The sequence below is a fragment of the Pogona vitticeps genome, chromosome 3, assembly GCF_051106095.1.
Source record: "Pogona vitticeps strain Pit_001003342236 chromosome 3, PviZW2.1, whole genome shotgun sequence".
Taxonomy (NCBI): domain Eukaryota; kingdom Metazoa; phylum Chordata; class Lepidosauria; order Squamata; family Agamidae; genus Pogona; species Pogona vitticeps.
This window is the reverse complement of record NC_135785.1, coordinates 197561568-197579644: the sequence shown is the minus strand read 5'-3', so window position 1 is coordinate 197579644 and position 18077 is coordinate 197561568. Positions and strand designations below refer to the sequence as shown.

General features: G+C 41.5%; 1 protein-coding gene across 2 annotated transcripts in view; it reads left to right on the top strand.

Moving 5' to 3' along the window:
• Positions 1–3673: 3673 nt before the first annotated feature.
• The window catches only part of DIPK2B (divergent protein kinase domain 2B), a 39533-nt gene continuing 25129 nt past the window's right edge, over positions 3674–18077 (top strand). Inside the window, exons 1-2 of one of the 2 annotated variants that reach the window (XM_020783965.3) lie at positions 3674–4147; positions 9919–10183. In XM_020783965.3, coding sequence (XP_020639624.3) covers positions 3930–4147; positions 9919–10183 — 483 coding nt within the window. In that variant the 5' untranslated portion in view covers positions 3674–3929. The remainder of the gene's footprint in view (positions 4148–9918; positions 10184–18077) is intronic. The other variant, XM_078390504.1, reaches the window with a different exon arrangement.

The window sequence follows — 18077 nt, the reverse complement described above, 5'->3', positions numbered from 1 at the left end:
TCCCAGTAGGTCTGGGTTTGTCACAGTGAGCACAGTTTTGGCTGCAGTACAGCAGTTTAACCACTGCGCCATGAGGAGTGCATTACAGCAGTGGTCCTCAACCTTGGGCCTCCAGATGTTATTAAACTACAACTCCCAGAAGCCTTCACCATCACCTCTGCTAGGCCAGGATTTCTGGGAATTGAAGTCCAAGAACATCTGGAGGCCCAAGGTTGGGGACCACTGTATTACAGTAATCCAGCCAGGATGTAACTAAGTCATGTGTCCAGGAAGAGGCACCGCTGGCGCACTAGTTTTAATTGTGCTAATGCAGTCCTGGTGACAGCTGAAACCTGGGCATCCAGACCAAGACAAATCCAAGAGTACCCCCAGACTACACATCTGGGTTTTCAGGAACAGTGTCACCCCATCCAACACAGGCTGCATCCCTGTTTCTAGATTTGCCTTTTGACTGGCCAAGAGCACCTCTGTCTTCTCTGGATTAAGTTTCCATTTATTCACTCTCATCCAGTTCTTTATTGACACTAGATGCTGATCTAGAACTCAAACAGCTTCCTCGGATTTAGATGACAAGGAAAGATAGAGTTGGGTGTCATCCGCATACTGATGACACCAAACCCCAAAACTCCAGACAACCTCTTCCAATGGTTTCAGGTAGATGCTAAACAACATAGGAGACAAAACACAACCCTGAGGGACCCTGTAGGCCAGTAGCCAGAGTGTTGAACAGGAGTTGCTCAGCACCACCTTCTGAGTTCTCTCCTCCAGGAAGAACTGGAGCAACAGTAAAACAATGCCTCCAAGTCTTATCCCAGAGAGATGGGTCAGAATACCATGGTCAATGGTTTCAAAAGTTACTGGGAGATTCAGTAGAACCAACAAGGACATGTCTAATTCCCAGCATAGGTCATCCACCAAGATTATCAGAGCAGTCTCTGTCCCGTAACCAGGTATGAAACCAGACTGAAATAGATCTAGATCATCAGTCTCATCCCTGGTTCTCAGAAGTCACAAGTCGTTCCAACACCTTGTCTAAGAACGGAATGTTAGAGATAGGTTGGTAGTTATTCAATATTACAGGACCTAATAAGGGCTTTTTCAACAACAGCCGTATAACAATGATAGGTCAGGCTAATAGAGCATGACCAGCACAAGGTCACCCAGTGAGTTTCATAGTTGTGGAGGGAATGATCATCATAAGAAATACACTTGCTGTAATAACATTTAAACAAACTTCTCATCCTTTCTTCCTCTCTCTTTCTCAAGTACAATGGACAAGGAGGCATCCCAAATAAATTTGCTGCTGCTTTTACATCCAATTAGGAAGAGGAAATGCAGCAAAATTACATAGTCTAGCCAAGTCGTTCAGCTGTATAGATGAAATGCATAACGTGTTAACTTTAAAACATAATGGCAGAGCCCACTGCTTCTAGAATTTTAGTGACTCACCACCCTCCTTCCGGTTTCTTTTTGCCTACTCAGTTCCTGTTGAAAGAAGGAAGCACAACATGACAGTATTTTATAGTTTCAGCTGCTGTCTTTGCTACCTCTTTGCTAACAGTAAGAATACAATTCTGAGCATGCTCAGGCAGCATGGCTGTGTACCAAAAGGGGGGAATGAATGTAAAGCTGAAGGAGACTAATCAAATGTCTTTTAGCAGAAGGGCACTGCTGGAAGAATTATGTTTCAAAGATCAATGGTTCAAGAAGGCAGGGTATTTATGGGGTGCTTCCCCAGTAATGCAAACAAAGCCACCACCTAAGATGTCCTAATACAGTTCACAACACAGTAATTCATCAATGCCCATTATTCATTTCAAACCAGTTACTATCAATGCAGACTTTAGTTGGTTAATCAGACTTGGTTAGTTGATCAACCAAGCCATGAATTTGTAAACTATTCCAATCCTTTATGCACACACCAGCAGATCTGTTAGCCTGGAGGACAAGGAACAGAAGATTTATCCACATATCAGACAGAGAAGTTAGGCTGAAAACAGCAGCAGAGAAAATAGAAGCAGATCTAAATAACGTATGTTTCATTTTTTGTCATGTCACCTGCCTATAAGTCAATCATTATTAGAGAACCAACTGAAATTCTCCCTGGGATGACATGGCCACAGTTACCTATGGTCTGGTACCCTCCAGATGCAACCCAATAGTTGTTAATGCACAACAATAAGATTTAAATGGCACCTGAGCTTCAAAACATTCAGTGGTTCAGGTATCTGGCCGCGGAGCCAGAAGTTGGGAGTTTGATTCCCCACTGTGCCTCCTTGACAGGGGCTGGACTCAATGGTGCATAGTGTCTCTGCCCTTTACAATAGTTCTAAGATAAGATCCTAAGATAAGATTGGTGAACCATTTGTTTCTCTGAAGTACTGGAATGCTTCTGGACTGGTGGCTCCTAGCACTATCCATTCATTGCTCTTTCACTTTAAGAGGATGATCAGACAAACATAGACCTCACTATTTGGTTTACTATTCATGCAGTTAGGTTTACCCTATTTTCTGACAACCACATGTGTTTTAAATAAGAGTGAGCCATCCTGGCCCTTTCGGGAACTGTTTTGCTCCTTTTCCAACATACTGCTAGGGCTGCAATTTATTTGGTGTAACTGGGAGCGCTCCTGATTACCCCTTCTGCGGACTGTGTGGTTGCTCAATTTGCACCAAACAGAGCTGTGGGTAAATCGGTTACCTTTTAAAGTGCCACAATATCTTGTCTTTTCCAACCCACCTCTTTTCCCCTCCTTTCCCCCTTTAATTTTGCATAGCGTGTTGGGATAGACTAACACAGCTACCTGCTTGGAAATTGCTTCCAAGGGGATTACCACCTCTCGGAATTTCCTTATTATTTCAAAGACCATGTAAACAAATATGATTGTGGTTTTTGAAACAAAATTGTTTATAAAAGAAAAAAAAGAATAAAAGGGGGAAAGCACTTTAGGCTACCAATTGTTCTTTCTTTCTGATATTCCTGGAGTTTATATAATGTTTGGCAGACGGTGGAGAATAGCAGTCACTGTCAATGCAGAATCAGTGACACCTAAACCTATTATTATCTCACTCACATTAGAAAATTTGAGGCTCATCCAAAATGCTCAAACAAATTACCATAGCAATCTAGGGCTTTTTCTTGAAATACAATATAGTGTCTACATTACACAGCCCTAATTAAATATGTTTTCTACCTATTGTGTGAAATCCAACAGTTCTCACAGTTTCTGGCCCTTGGGCTCAGCTCTGGAAAGAACAAAAGGACACCCTTTTCCTTCAGCAAGATTTGTAACAATAAGTTGTTCAAGACAGTTGAGAAGCATGTAATCTAGCCACCTTTTGGACTGCATAAATGCTTAGAAGGGAAACATAAGTGTGCTTGATGAAACCATAACATTCACTTGTTTCATACTAATGAAAAAGACTTTTAAGCAACCTTTGTAATATAAGGATTTGCATTTTAACACATGGAATAGTACAAACCTGTAAGGATACAAAAGACCTTTTTTTAAAAATGCTTCAAATTCTTGGGCTGTAATTGTTGTCCATATCTGAAACTGTTTCTGCTTAATTTCACTTTGAATACCTTGGTCTCCTTGCACAGGATATCCTTTGTTTGTCTCCATCATCATTATGATGAGCAAAGCTTTTGTTGCATTCTGCATTTGAGGATGGGCGAGCCAACAGCTGCTCCTACCAAAGGAAAGGTAACTATAGCAACAAAAGTTATCTGCATCCTCATGTATTTCCTTGTGCCAACCCCAGACCATGCTCCTTTACATCAAACCTCTGAAGCCTGCAAATAGCTGGTAAGATTTTTTTTTATAAGCTGTAGGTCTCCTGGGCCAAGTTTCTCCTTTTGTATAAATGTAGTTGAGTTCCAAACACAGAATGTCAGAAGCGACAGTTAAAGCTGGCAGATATTAAAGATGAGGTCTTTTTTGCACCACCTGTGCTTCAAGGTGCTGGCCTCCCTCCTGTGTTGGACTCTGAACTGCAGCCCTTTTTCAGGAGCAACAGTTTCCCCAACGTCAGGGCCCCGGGTCAAACCCAGCTACAGTTTTGGCCGGACCTTTTTGGGACTTGATAAATGCAATGCCTGCATTGGAACATCAATTTGCAAGAAATTCTTTAAAGAAGAAATAAGGTCAGAATCTCTCCATACCGTCTTTGGGGTGGGGAGAAGGGAAAGTTGGGACTTAGCTATTAAAACTTCATTTGCTTTGGGGAAAGGAACTCGTACATGTGATTTTGTCAACAAGTCATCCCTTCTATGTGCCTACATGTAGGTAACACAAGATCACAACAGTAACGGTAGCAAATCCCCAGTTTTTACTGCTAGGCCAACAGAAAGAGTCAGAAGAACAACTTGTTTAACGGTGGCATTGCACCAATACTGTTGTTTGGAATTACAGGCTTGTAGATGGCTGTAAAAAAATTTTTTGAGGGGAGGGGATGGTAGCCATGCTAGTCTGTTGAAGCAAAACCAAAAAAGAGTCTTATGGCACTTTGAGGACAAAATAATAATAATAAATCACCTGACATATGCTTTCATGGACTGCCTGTAGCCCCCTTTATCGGATAAATCTGAGCTGGAGTCCATGAAAGCTTATGCCAAATAAAATTTGAAAATATGAGTGGACTGACCACCACCCTGTGCACAGAAGTATCTTGGTATATGTACATATGGAATACACTTAATTTCAAACATGTTGACTAATGATATCGGGAAAGCTACAGGGGGCACCATTTTGAACTCCATTGATTTCAGCAAGAACACCAAGCACAAGCTTAATTCATTCTCATTGGAATCAGAAGAACTTCTTTCCCTATTTGTTTTACTAATGTCTCTGGAACAACCTACCCCCTGAGATCCGCGCGGCTCCCTCGCTGGGTATTTTTAAGAAACAATTAAAAACATGGATGTTTAGGCAGGCCTTCCCAACAGATAACTCCTGACGACTTTTCCCTTCTCCTATAGCTCTCCCATTTTGTTTAGTATTTTTTTCTCTTTTTCGTTATGTAAAATGGTTATATGTATATTATTGCATTACTTTTATCTTGTTAGCCGCCTAGAGTGGTCCTCACACAACCAGATAGGCGGGATATTAAATAAATAAATAAATAAATAAATAAATAAATAAATAAATAAATAAATAAATAAATAAATAAATAAATAAATAATAAAAATTATGCAACATTATTGGTCTTGTAGACTATTGAAGGTTAACCATGCTGTTCCCCACTGCCTTCTTCAGAAAATAAAAACCAACATTTTACAAATCTAAGATAAGACAACAGAAAGCAGAATCAGAAAGTCTTCAGAACAAAGGGGAATATCACAGAATCGTAGAATAATGTAGTTCTATGGGGACATCAAGTCCAATCCCTTGCTCAGTGTAGGAATCCATTTGGGGACAAAGTGAGCTTGTTTCTGTATAGTGTGAAAACAGCTTTAAGTACTGCTGGATTAATGGACTAGCCAAGTAAGCTACAGCTCAGCTCCCAAAACTATGATGGGCTTCTATATACCTTATACAGTACTGAGTTTCAGGTTTTACACAATGTAATGGGGCCTGTTAAACAGCTTTGGGCCTTGGCTTGTCTTAATCCGGTCCTAGTTCTAAAATGTCTACAAGACCATACTTTTCACATAAAGGAAAGCATTCCTAGCTACAGAGGGGTGGGGGGGGGAAAGCAAAAATAGAATAACTGCTTTGGAAAAACAGTTCCAAAGATCAAAGGCAGCAATTATTCAGACACTAGGCGAGAACTGAACCTACATTCCCCAAGTCTTTCCAAAGTAAACTTTATTTAGGTGCTACTCTGCACCATTCAGTTTCTTTTTATACTTGAGGAAAGTGGGGTACCTTTCTTCATCTCTGAATGCCAAACTGGGGCACCACTGCAAAACGAAGACTATCCTTGGTTGTGAAAGAGACGGTGGTGTTTGCACTGAGAAGATGTTTAAGAACCCTATCAAGAAATGCAGCCCAGTCATTCTCTAGTGAGCTAAACTTAAGGGGAAGTTGCATAGGGTCAGTCCTACCATTAGCCAGAATGAGGAAACCACTAGGAATGGGACTTTCAGATAGTAACAAATGAAATACATCATGAAAGAGGCACTTTATTTCATTCTTGAAAAGTTACTTGTGCAGTCTGAGAACTGACTGTTGGTGTGGGTGGGACAAGGCACTGACAACAGCTTGCTGTGATTGTTGTTAATTATGATGACTTGATGATGATGATAATGATGAATATAAATTAGTGTCACCTTACATAGCTGTGATGATGATGATAATCATGATGATTTCTCTTTGTCATCTGTACTGTTTCCTGCTGATGAACTGAGGATGAAGATGAAGATGAGAATGGTGATGTGATTATAAGTGTGAACTTTAAAATACAGTTGTCTCTTGCGTAGGTCTGATGATGATTAGTTTCTTTCTCATGTACTGTTTTCCTCGGCTACTTTTAGAGTCTTATGCTTTACCCATGTTTTTCTGGAGTAGTTTTGAGGATTCTGTAGAATTTTATTGTTTTATACATATAGCAGAAACCTCTACAAGTGCCTCTCCCATTCTTTCAAATAATATATATATATTATTCAAATTATATAATTATCTATATAATTTGTAGCAAGTTTTTTTTTTTGGCCTGGCTTTGGATTGTATGTACCTTTAATAGGGAGGGGGAATTCCCTGCTCTATTTTAGGGAAGAAAACGTGTTGGCCTGGTACTGGGCTCGTCAACAAGGTGAAAAATCTTATAAGCATCTCCCTGCATTACCGGCAAATAAGAAGACAATAATAAACAACTAAATGAACATGCAGCGTTCACTAGTTGGTTTTACCCAGCCACTCTTCCATGAGACACTATATCCACATCCTGAAGTGGACACTTTATCTCTGCTAAGGGGTAGCCCTTGTGAGCATTTCCTGTGTGTCATGTTGAAGGCTCTTCCCCATGAAAGCTGACAGCAGGACTATTTTTACTCCACTTTGTAAGGTGTTGCAAGTATCAATGGTTGATTTTGCTGCTACAGGTTGACACAGCTGTTTATCTAGAACACTCCCCCAGACCTGTTAACTGGAACTCTCATCATCCGCACCCAGCATGTCCTCAATTTGGGAAGGCTGCTCTAAAATATGGAGCACATGATTCTTCAGGGCTGTACTCTGCTGCACTCTGCAGCAATGTTGCTGGATGAGAGAGGCTACCAGAGAGAATCAGGTCCTATCTGGCTTGCAGGGATGAGAGATTCTGATTGAGATCAGGTGAGATACTACCTCTCCCCCAAATCTGGCACACTTTATTCATTTCCTTTCAGGCCAAGGAAGTGACTTTCAATGGCAAGTATATCTGAACCATTCTGTATTCATTAGTAGGAAGTGCTGACTAGTGAAGTCTACTCACTTATTTAATTAAATTCACATATAACTTCATGCTACCATTCCTTTCTTATCTTTATCTGGATTAACTCTCATTAGTAAAATGGGATCACTGAGTCCCCCACCCTACTGAGTAATGTAATTAATTGATCTACATGAAATGCTCTGAAGTCTCAGATGAAAGAAACCGATAAAAGAGTCAACTATTATCTGGGTACCACCCTTGATGAGTCTCCACCAAGCATGCCAGGTGATCAGTGAACTGGTTAGATGTGCTACTTGGTGTGCAATTAAAGGCAGATAAAGTCATGTTTCCACAGCCTTTTCACTCTGCTCTAAAGTATGCCAGATAAAAAGATCCATTTAATTTGCTTTGTTGTTTGTGCTGAGTGCTAAGCGATAGGATGCAGCAATTTTAACAACTTCATTTGCAATTATGAATCATTACAACACTTTTTAAAGTTTTGTCTGCATTATCCTCACAGGAACCCTGTTATTCATACCTTGGGGATTCCCATTTTATTGATGCAGAGTTGACGCCAAGAAGGGTTCATTGCAGAGGAGGTCTATGCGTTCACGTGGATAAGCTGAATCTGGCATTTTTAAGATCAAGTTTCACATACTTGATGCACATATTTAAGTGTTGCTTAATGTTCAAATGAAAGGCATTCATCAGGTTTAGAAGTATTAAGTGCAAAACCTACATTGATCATAATGTCTATTTGCATTACAAATGTCCCCCATTCCTGTTGGTAATGGCTGTACAGTGGGGTCTCTACTTAAGAACTTAATCCGTATTGGAAGGTGGTTCTCAAGTTGAAAAGTTCTTATGTTGAATCTGCATTTCCCATAGGAATGCATTGAAAACCATTTAATCCGTATCTGCTCTTTTCCGTCCATAGAAACTACAGTGGAACCTCTACTTAAGAACTTAATCCATTTTGGAATGGTGTTCTTAAGTTGAAACGTTCTTAAGTTGAAGCAAAATTTCCCATAGGAATGGACTGAAAACCAATTAATCCGTTCTGGCTGTTTTTTTGTTATGTAGAGGTGTGTTCGTACATTGAAGAATTAGTTCCCATAGGAACTAATGCAAAGCTGGTTAATAAGTACTCTACCACTAGGGGGAGATTTTTTTAACCTAAGATGACCTAAGGTTAAAAAAAGAGCAGGAAAGGTTTTTTTTCCTGTTCTTATCTTGGATTTCTGTTCTCAAGTAGAAGCAAAATTTAGCAAATGGAGCTGTTCTTAAGTTGGATTGTTCTTAAGTAGGGACGTTCTTAAGTAGAGACCCCACTGTAACTCAGTGGTGGAACACACGTTTTGCATGTACAGTAGATGGTCCCAGATTCAATCTCATGGCATATCCAGACAGGAAAGGGGGGAAATCCTGCCTGAAAACCCAGAGATATGCTGCGGGTCAATGTTAACAATGCTGGGCTTGGTGCACTGCTGGGCCAGCTTAGTTTATGGTAGCTTTCTATACCCTGTACAGAGTTGAGGAAAGCTACGTTTTCAGACTACCAACTCCCAGAATGCTTCAGCCGAGAAGGGTGCTGACCATGTCGGCCAGGGAATTCTGGAAGCTGGAGTAAAAAATATGTAATTTCTCTGCCCCTTTATCTCTCATACATGAGCAATACAATTAGACATTAAAATAACCAGAAGAAAGGTGCAAAGGTAAAAGTACTTCTTCTGAGTCTTCAGATTAGGCACACACACTTTGGGATTATTGAAGATGCCTTTAAAGACAACTGGCCTATGTTTCCAGTTTTCAATCAGCCAGGCTAATTCCGAAGCTATAGTAACACTTTCTGGTGGCATAAACATATTTAGTAGATAAAGTTCTTTCTCTCCTTATAGCCCAACAGTAGCTAAAGCATCACTAAATTTTGTCATATCAGGTTGCTGCCAAAAGGCACACAAGTGGAGTCTTACAGTGGACTACTTAATTAATGTTCATTTAGCAGTTATTTACTGTCAGCAGAGTCCTAATAAGTATGGAGAACAAGTAAATGCAAGGCTTTCATTAGCAACTGTTATCAATCAGCTTTAGAAAGGCAAGACAGAGGTAAGCCTGTTTGTAAATGCTTTGCAGTTATTTTATATGAAAACTAGGACAATGCATTTAAAAATACATCAAGGACAGAGGCTGGATAATTAGGTTTCTGGACCATGTCTCCCAGAAGAATCCAGTCAACATGGCCAAAAGGAAAGGTTTTCTCTAGAACTCTTCATCAAACTAAGTGGTACAGAGAATGCTCTCTCTCTCTCTCTGTGTGTGTGTGTGTGTGTGTGTGTGTGTGTGTGTGAGAGAGAGAGAGAGAGAGAGAGAGATACTATAATAGTTAAAGCTTTCTTGCCAAAGGTCAGCTATCTACAAAAAGTGGGTAACTCACTTAGTCATTTTATAGAACTGTCTGGAATCCTACCTGAACCTCTGAAAATCGGCAGGAGCTATGGTATGTGGGCACTCATCTTGGTTTAAGGTGGATTAACGATGCTCTATGTCTTGATCTGATGACAGGTTTGACAGCTGGCTTTCTTCCCGTTTAAAGCTCCCTCCCAACTATCTCTCGTGCTACTCTGGGAACTACTCGGATGACAGCAAAAACTGGCGGCCAGTTGAAATCTCCAGATTAGCCACAAAATATCAACATGATCAATCTGACAAGAAAATATGCACATCGCTTACCCATGCTAAAAGCTGCAGCATTGAACGAACGCTGTGGAAGACAGAAAGATTCCAGAAATGGCTGAAAGCAAAACGCCTTACCCCTGGACTGGTTCAGGTTGGTACAAAGGCTTATAAAATACACAATCTATGTGCAAAATAAGAGCTTCTTAACGTGGTTTCTTGAGAAATAAATGGTTTATCATTACGAGGCTTGGTTCCTCTTTCCACATATACATCACCAAAGTCATAAAGGTTGTGCTTCTGCTACCTTTTGACTTGATTAAAGGGAAAAAAACAGGTGACACATGACTTTATCAAAGCTAATACAAATGTAAAATTTGCCGAATGCTGACAGAGCCTGATGTGCCTATAGTAGCTTAGTCTACTGTACTGTCCTGCAACGTGATGATGAAAATCCTGCTACACTTCTGTACCTGATGAGACAAACTTAGGGAAGCAGCAATATGGTTAGATTCTCCTCATGAGGCAAGGCAATTATAAAGGTTTTAAGTGTTCCAAGTGGTTAGAGGCACACTGTGTTAAGGCATTTTGCTGTCTGATATGGACTCCTACCTGATACTGTGAGAATGTTGCGCCATTTCCCAAGTCAAGGTACATAACATCCAAGGCTGGTTAAGTGATTTTTGCATCTTGGGAGAGAAATTGTTTCGTACTGGTAGTTAAAAAAAGAAACAAACCAAAATACCCTCAGCCATGGTCAATTAAATACCTAACAAATTTCTGCTATTTGGTGACACCTTAAATCAGCTGTCTAAGGCAAATGTCGCACTTCTGCACAAAGGTAGAGCTGGTCCTGAGTGTGGTTAAGTTACCATTCAGTAAAGTGTTATCTTTATTTTCTGCACACTGAAAGGAAGGAAGGAAGGATGGATGGATGTCCTCTTAAGTCTTGTCAGATCAGTTTCCCTGAAGGCAATGGACCTGTTTGATGCTTACCTGCATAAGCCAAAATGGGTGGGGCCAAAAGACTAGTTAGTGATGGCTGAGCTTTTGGGGTAGGCATTTGGAAACAATATGACCATGGGTCCTTTTCAAATCTTCAAGAGCATTCCTCCCAAATAACAAGCATCAATAAAAGCAGTAATGTGCTCTTTTGTCCTCTTGGACACACCACCAGCAACTTTCCTAAAGGGCAAAGCACTCCTGTTGCCTCTGCTGACGACATCCTTTTGGCGCTTCCCATCAAAGCAAGCAACTAAAAGGGCCTCCCAGATTCTTTCAGACGCAAGAACTTTGCCAGAGTATCAGGCACGCTCTCATGGCCTCATGCCCAAAGCTACCAGACCAGCACTCTCAGGTTTTCCTAATCCCTAATCCCTGACCCATCTATAGTGATGTTTGTAATATGAGTAGAAATCGGTTGGCCTTTTTGCAGGATTCCTTCAGAGTCACACAGGTTGAGTGAAAAGGTATATCTTGCATTCAGGCCACAGTTCCTGCTGCCTCAGGGCAGCTGCCGGGCAGCTGCCATCTCCAAGGAGCTGGAGCGAAAAGGCTAAGGAGGCAGTAACTATGTGGGGCATCCAAAGCCAATAAAGCAGCCCAGAGAAAGCAGGAGTGCACAGGCTAAGAAAGAGCATGGAAGCAGCAACAACAACAACAACTAGCCAATCATTGCCCACTATTAAGCAAGTAAAAAAAGAGAAGACATTTGTCTTATTAGAACGCTGAGAGCAGTTTAGTTTTTCCCCCCAAGGAGAGCTCTCATTGTATTGAAAAACAGCGGCTACTATTTGGACCAGCAAGGAGTGCTGCCCTTATTAGAGCCAAGGGCTAAAGGAGGAGTGGATTGAGATTCAAAAGCAGATGCTATGAAGCAGTGTTAGGGGAATTTGTGCAAGCAAATCAGTACAATTCACAGGCCAATTTTGTCCCTTGGGGGGAGGGGAAGATAGAACATGGCTTCGAGTTGTCGCGCAATGAATTATTATGTGAATAAAATCAATGGGCCAAAGAGTGAACAGCTGTGGAGTGAGATATCTGGCTGTGGAGCCGAAGGTTGGGAGTTCATTTCCCCATGGTGTATCCCAGGAGAAGAGCCTTCCTGCGTGGCCTTGGGCAAGCTGCGCAGTCCCAGGGTGCTCCCAGAAGAAAGGAGCAACCACTTCCGAGTGCTCTTTACCAAGAAAACATTGAAAAGGGTCGCCATAAATCAGGCATAGAAGTATTAAGAGTGAGCAAGATCAGTTCTGGACAATATATTAATAGGATTGGCCCTCGGGGCAAAAGACAAGTATCCTATTCATTTATGCAATTGTGTCCTCCCGTCCGCCACTACAGCAGGCTCCCCTTTGTCTGCTTAGTCTCACGCTGGGTGCAAAATTGGCTGTGCCATCCTTTCCGCCCTGGGAAGCCAGTTGGAGTGGGACAAAAAGGCTGTGCAATTGTCTCTGCATGCCCGTGGAAAGCATTAGCAGGATCTCACCCATAAATGAAACATCCGCTCCCTGCAAAACTCCTTTCTGAATGCCAGCTCCCAATAGTGAAGGCCAATTATCAAGCAGAACCTTTTTAGCTGGAAATGACTTTTTAGAAAACTGTTCCTTCTGACACTGTTTTGCAGGTACAGTATCTATGTACAGTATGCCTGCATCCATGCATGAATGCATGACATTTTTGCATTGTCTTTCCACTTAGAAATAGTACTCAAAGCAATGTACAGTATGTATGTATTGTTTAAACTTATATATAGTGCCCCATAGTGCTAAAGAGCTCTATGGGAGGTTTGCAATATAATTTTGCAGGGAAGCACTTTGCCCCTCCAGGAAGTAATGACATTAAAATGTCAGGCAGCTGTAATTAGTACAACACTCAGCCATCTTTTGTCTTTTGGCATAGAGGTAAAAGACAGAACTACGAATGAGGGCCTATCTGGTTCAAACTCTGCCTCTGCCAGGAATTCAGCCATAATCCTCATCCCCAATTTACAAATGGGCTAATTATTATCAACCTATCTGAAAAATGGTTGGAAAGATTCCTGGCAGAAAATATAGCTGGAAGAACATTGAAGGCAGAATTGAACTAATTATGGCCTGCCTGCATTAATTCAAACTGATATAGTCAGTTTTGAAGGATAATGGGAGTTGTAATCCAACAATATTGGGAGGACTACACGTTACTGCTTCCGCTTCAAAATTTTATATTCATGCTAAGTATTTTATTATGTTTACCCACAGCTCAAGTTTGTGACGTGCATTTTCATTCTGGATTTGTCATCTCCAGATATCAGTTCGGTTTTTTGTTGTCTTCTTAACATTAAACTAGAAGTCAAGTGGGATGCTGCAGTCATTCTTTGCTGTGTACACTTTCAAATTTTGTGAAGCAGTTCTTTGCTCAAACATTGTGCACAAAAATACATATTGTACACAAAGTTGAATGTTAAAGCCATGTATTTAAGAACATTCAGCCCCAATACATGTCTTAGGAGAAAGTATGCATGAAAATAAATATAATTTTTCATGGGTTTTTTGTGTGAACTGTTTTGGAAATTGGATAGAACAGATATAGGACTGAATGTGTATGAGTTGCATAAGGTTTATTTTCTTTCCCAAGAATTAAGGGCTCATAGTGTAAGCAAGCACAGCACTGCCATATATCCAACACCCTTGCATCATCTTTCTTCCTCCCTTTCTATGGACATCTTGGAAAGTCACTCTTTTGTTCTTGAACTTACCTCATATTTATACAATTACTGCCATGCTGGATCAAAAGGAAAGCAGGTCTTCTCCAGCATTCTCTTCCAAAAGCAGAGGCTTCCTGGAAGCTTATAAGAAAAACATGACAAAGAGTTGCCAGGTAATTTCTCCTCCTGGGAAAATCAAAGCAAATTTGGAAATTCCTAATCAGGTAAAACTCTTGGACATGTTCAGGGGTAAATAAAAAGAAAGCTGATAAAACACATACAATTTCTTAGGTGGTTTCAGATTCTGCTAGCCATTTCGACAACTTTTCAATTGAAGGTGCTTTAGACCAGTGGTTCTCAAGCTGCCCCCCTAGATGTTCTTGGACTACAATTCCCAAAAGCTTTTACCACTTGCTGTGGTGGCCAGAATTTCTGGGAGTTGAAGTGAAAGAACATCTGGGGACCCCAGGTTTGAGATCCACTGCTTTAGACAAATAACCATAAAAAAGACAGCAGGCTTTGCTGGATAACTTAGTCACAATGTTCCCATCCATCAGAATATATATTTTATTTATACTTAAAATGCTATCATTATTTCTATACTTGCAACTATACAATTGCAATTTTATGCAATCTGGGCCCTCCTTTCTCCTCTTTTCAGTTATGTGGGACCACCCAATTCTTTTTCCCCCTCTTAACATATGCCAGTGAACAAAAATATTTCATTTAGATGTCATAGTTAATGCCATTGGTATTCATTGTAGTTATTTCCTACTTCTTTTTTTAAGTAATATCTCCTCATGGGGAAATCAAAGAAAACTTGGACGCTCCTAATCAGGCAAAACTCTTGGACATTTTAAGGGGTAAAAAAAAAGAACAGACTGAGCAATTTTTCTACATTTCCTCCTCTTGGCTGAGCACTAATGGAAACCCTAGAGTACTAACAAAGCCGTCCTACTTTGGGTGTTTGATACAATACAGTATCAAAATTAGAGAATTTATTATTGTATCAGTCAGGTACTTGAAACTGTAAGATAAGCATTTACAACAGAGATGTCAATATAGTCTGATTTCTCTCATTGTGTGCACAAAATAAAATGAAAGGTAGAAGGCAACAAAACCTAAGATTTCAGGAAACACAGTATGGTTTTATTGGTTTTTGGAAGGCTAGACATGATGTCAAAAGTAATTACTTGCTTGTATAATTTTCAAATATAGTTATTTCAATGTCAGAACATGATGTTTATTATCAGTCACTGGTTCGGAAGGTATAAAGTGAGGAACTTGTTTGGATAGTGTAATATTTTCAGATGATATCATTTTAGATGGAATTTATTGCTTACACCGAGAGGACATTTTAGAATTCAGACCTATTGTCGACCAAAAGAGGAAGAAAAAGAAATAATACTTTTTTAAAAAATGGAAGCTGCAAGAATAGACATGCATGCTTGGAAGAAAATCCAAATGACTTTAGAAACTTCCTGCAGAGTAAATCTGAAGGCTACAAATGCGAGAATTTATTTTTTGCAGCAGAATTCCCTGGAAACTGGCTGGGGAATTATGGGAGCTGCAGTCTCTCTTGTAACCTGCTCCCCATCTTTTCCATAGCCTAAGAGAAATTCACAGTCTCAGTTGTGTTTATTTCCAAGTTGTAACCCATGGCTTTGTTATTGTTGTTATGTGCCATCAAGTGGCCTCTGACTTATTGTGACCCTATGAGCAGTGTCCTATCCTCAATTGCCGTGCTCAGCTCTTGCAAGGTCAAGCCTGTGGTTCGTCTAAAGGAGTCAATTCATCTCATATTTGGTCTTCCTCTTTTCTTGCTGCCTTCCACCTTTCCCAGTGTTATTGACTTTTCTAGAGAATCCTGCTTTCTCCTGATGTACCCAAAGTAGGACAGCCTTAGCTTCAACATTCTTGCCACCAGAGACACTTCCGGCTTAATTTGCCCTAGGACCCACTTGTCTTTCTTTGTGACAGTCCAGGCAAAGCTTGCCTGCATCATCGTTTTTCAAACAAACCCATCCCTCCCTGCATCAGCTTTCTTAACTGCCCAGCTTTCACACCCAGACACACTGATTGGAATACGAGTTTGGACTTTGATTAAAGCCATGAGCTTTAATCAATGACAATTAATATGAAGGACCATTTGGAGGAATTAAAGAACCTTGGAGGAATTAAAGAACCTTGTAATGAGGGTGAAAGAGGAGAGCGCAAAAAACGGTCTGAAACTCAACATCAAAAAAACTAAGATCATGGCCACTGGTCCCATCACCTCTTGGCAAACCGAAGGGGAAGATATGGAGGCAGTGACAGATTTTACTTTCTTGTGCTCTATGATCACTGCAGATGGAGACAGCAGCCACGAAATTAAAAGACGCCTACTTCTTGGGATGACAAACCTTGACAGCATCTTAAAAAGCAGAGACATCACCTTGCCAACAAAAGTCCGAATAGTCAAAGCTATGGTTTTTCCTGTTGTGATGTATGGAAGTGAGAGCTGGACCATAAAGAGAGCTGAGCGCCGAAGAACTGATGCTTTTGAATTGTGGTGCTGGAGGAGGCTCTTGAGAGTCCTCTGGACTGCAAGGAGAACAAACCTATCCATTCTAAAGGAAATCAAGCCTAAGTGCTGACTGGAAGGACAGATCCTGAAGCTGAGGCTCCAGTACTTTGGCCATCTCATGAGAAAAGAAGACTCCTTGGAAACGACCTTGATGTTGGGAAAGTGTGAAGGCAAGAGGAGAAGGGGACGACAGAGGATGAGATGGTTGGACAGCGTCATCAAAGCAACCAAGATGAATTTGACACAACTACGGGAGGCAGTGGAAGATAGGAGGGCCTGGCGTGCTCTGGAACAGTCGAACACCACTAAACAACGACCATTTCACCAAAGTACAATGCCTAAACAGAAACAGATTGGGTCAGAATCCTGTATTTTCCTTTCCTTTCTCTCCTCCCCCCTCTCGCTCCCCAAACCCCTCTCCCCCTAAATTGGTATGGCATGACTTCCATCCCCGCAGTGGTCCCCTCGTTCATTCCACAAGATGGCAGCACGAGGCACACTCCCCGACTGCAGCTTTGTTGGCAAAAGAAGAGGGCAGCTGTGCACGTAGTTTGGGAAACCCCCGTCCGGCAAATTTAAGATTTCCAATTACAGACGTGTAAGGCTCAGAGCAGCAGCGTTTCGTTACTTTAAATAAAGCCTCACAGGCAGCTCCCTTCCGCCCGCCCTCCGCAGCCCCCCCCCCGCCGTCTCCATTATTGGGGGAAATATAGGAGAGTTTTCAGCGGAAAACTTGGCAGGAACTCCTTCTCTCGTTCTTCTTGAGCAAGCTTCTCAAAGCCGTTCTCCCAAGCCCGTTTTGCCGCAAGTAAATGTCTCTCCCCCCCCCCCCCCAATCCTCCCACCCACCTCCGTCTGCTCTGCTTTCTCTTCTTGTCCAGTTTGGACGAAACTCAATCCCTGCTGGCTGGCCTGTGCCACACCATTAGCTGCCAGGGTGCAAAAGCCTGCCATGCGCACAGGCGCCCAGTCCTTTCCTTCGGAGCCCTCCTTCGCCTTGGAGGCGAGCCAGCTTCTTCTCATAGGCTAAAGTGTCCTCCTCCCCGGGCAAAAGGCGCCAGCTCGATGTCTGTGTAGGATTAGCAACTGCTGGGAAGTCAAGCCCCTCGGCTCCAAAAACGGAACAACCACGGCATCTGCCAGAACTGGAGACATCCACGCACTGGATCAAGTTTGGCCTCTGGGGTGCATGTGCGCAGGCACCGAATACCTTTAATTAGAACTCCCCTCTCCTTTCACATGGCCCCGTTATTTGTACATTGAGTAAATAAAAGTACTGTCTGGTTGAAAAGGGGAGGAGAACCTCAAATTGTTTTTGATTCTAATTTCAGTGCCATAGAAAAATTGCTTCCAAGGCAAAAGGGTCACGGCATGCTTTAGGGTGGCCACATGGGCTCCTTTAGGAAGGATAGTCCTCAGACTCTTTGCTTGGTAAATGTATCTAATCAGCCCTCTCATTTTTGACATACAAAGATTCACGAGGGATCATTTTGTAAGAAAAGTTTCAAACCGCGCACTTACATGGCTCTTGATGAGTGCCATGTGAGTTCTATACGAACTTCAGTGTAAGTTAGCTCGGGGAAGCGGACATTGTGAAAGCACTGTTTGGACCATTCCTGTGAAATACCTTAACTGTTGCCTAGCTAGATATTTCAACAAAACTACAGTGACCTCTGTTTATTTTCTTTCCATTTATTTTCAGTAAGCTGCAGAAAATGCAAAGCTTGGGGCATTTCAGCCAGTATTCCTTGTGTATTATTCATTTGATTTGTGCCTCATCTGTATCTCAATCATGTGTGG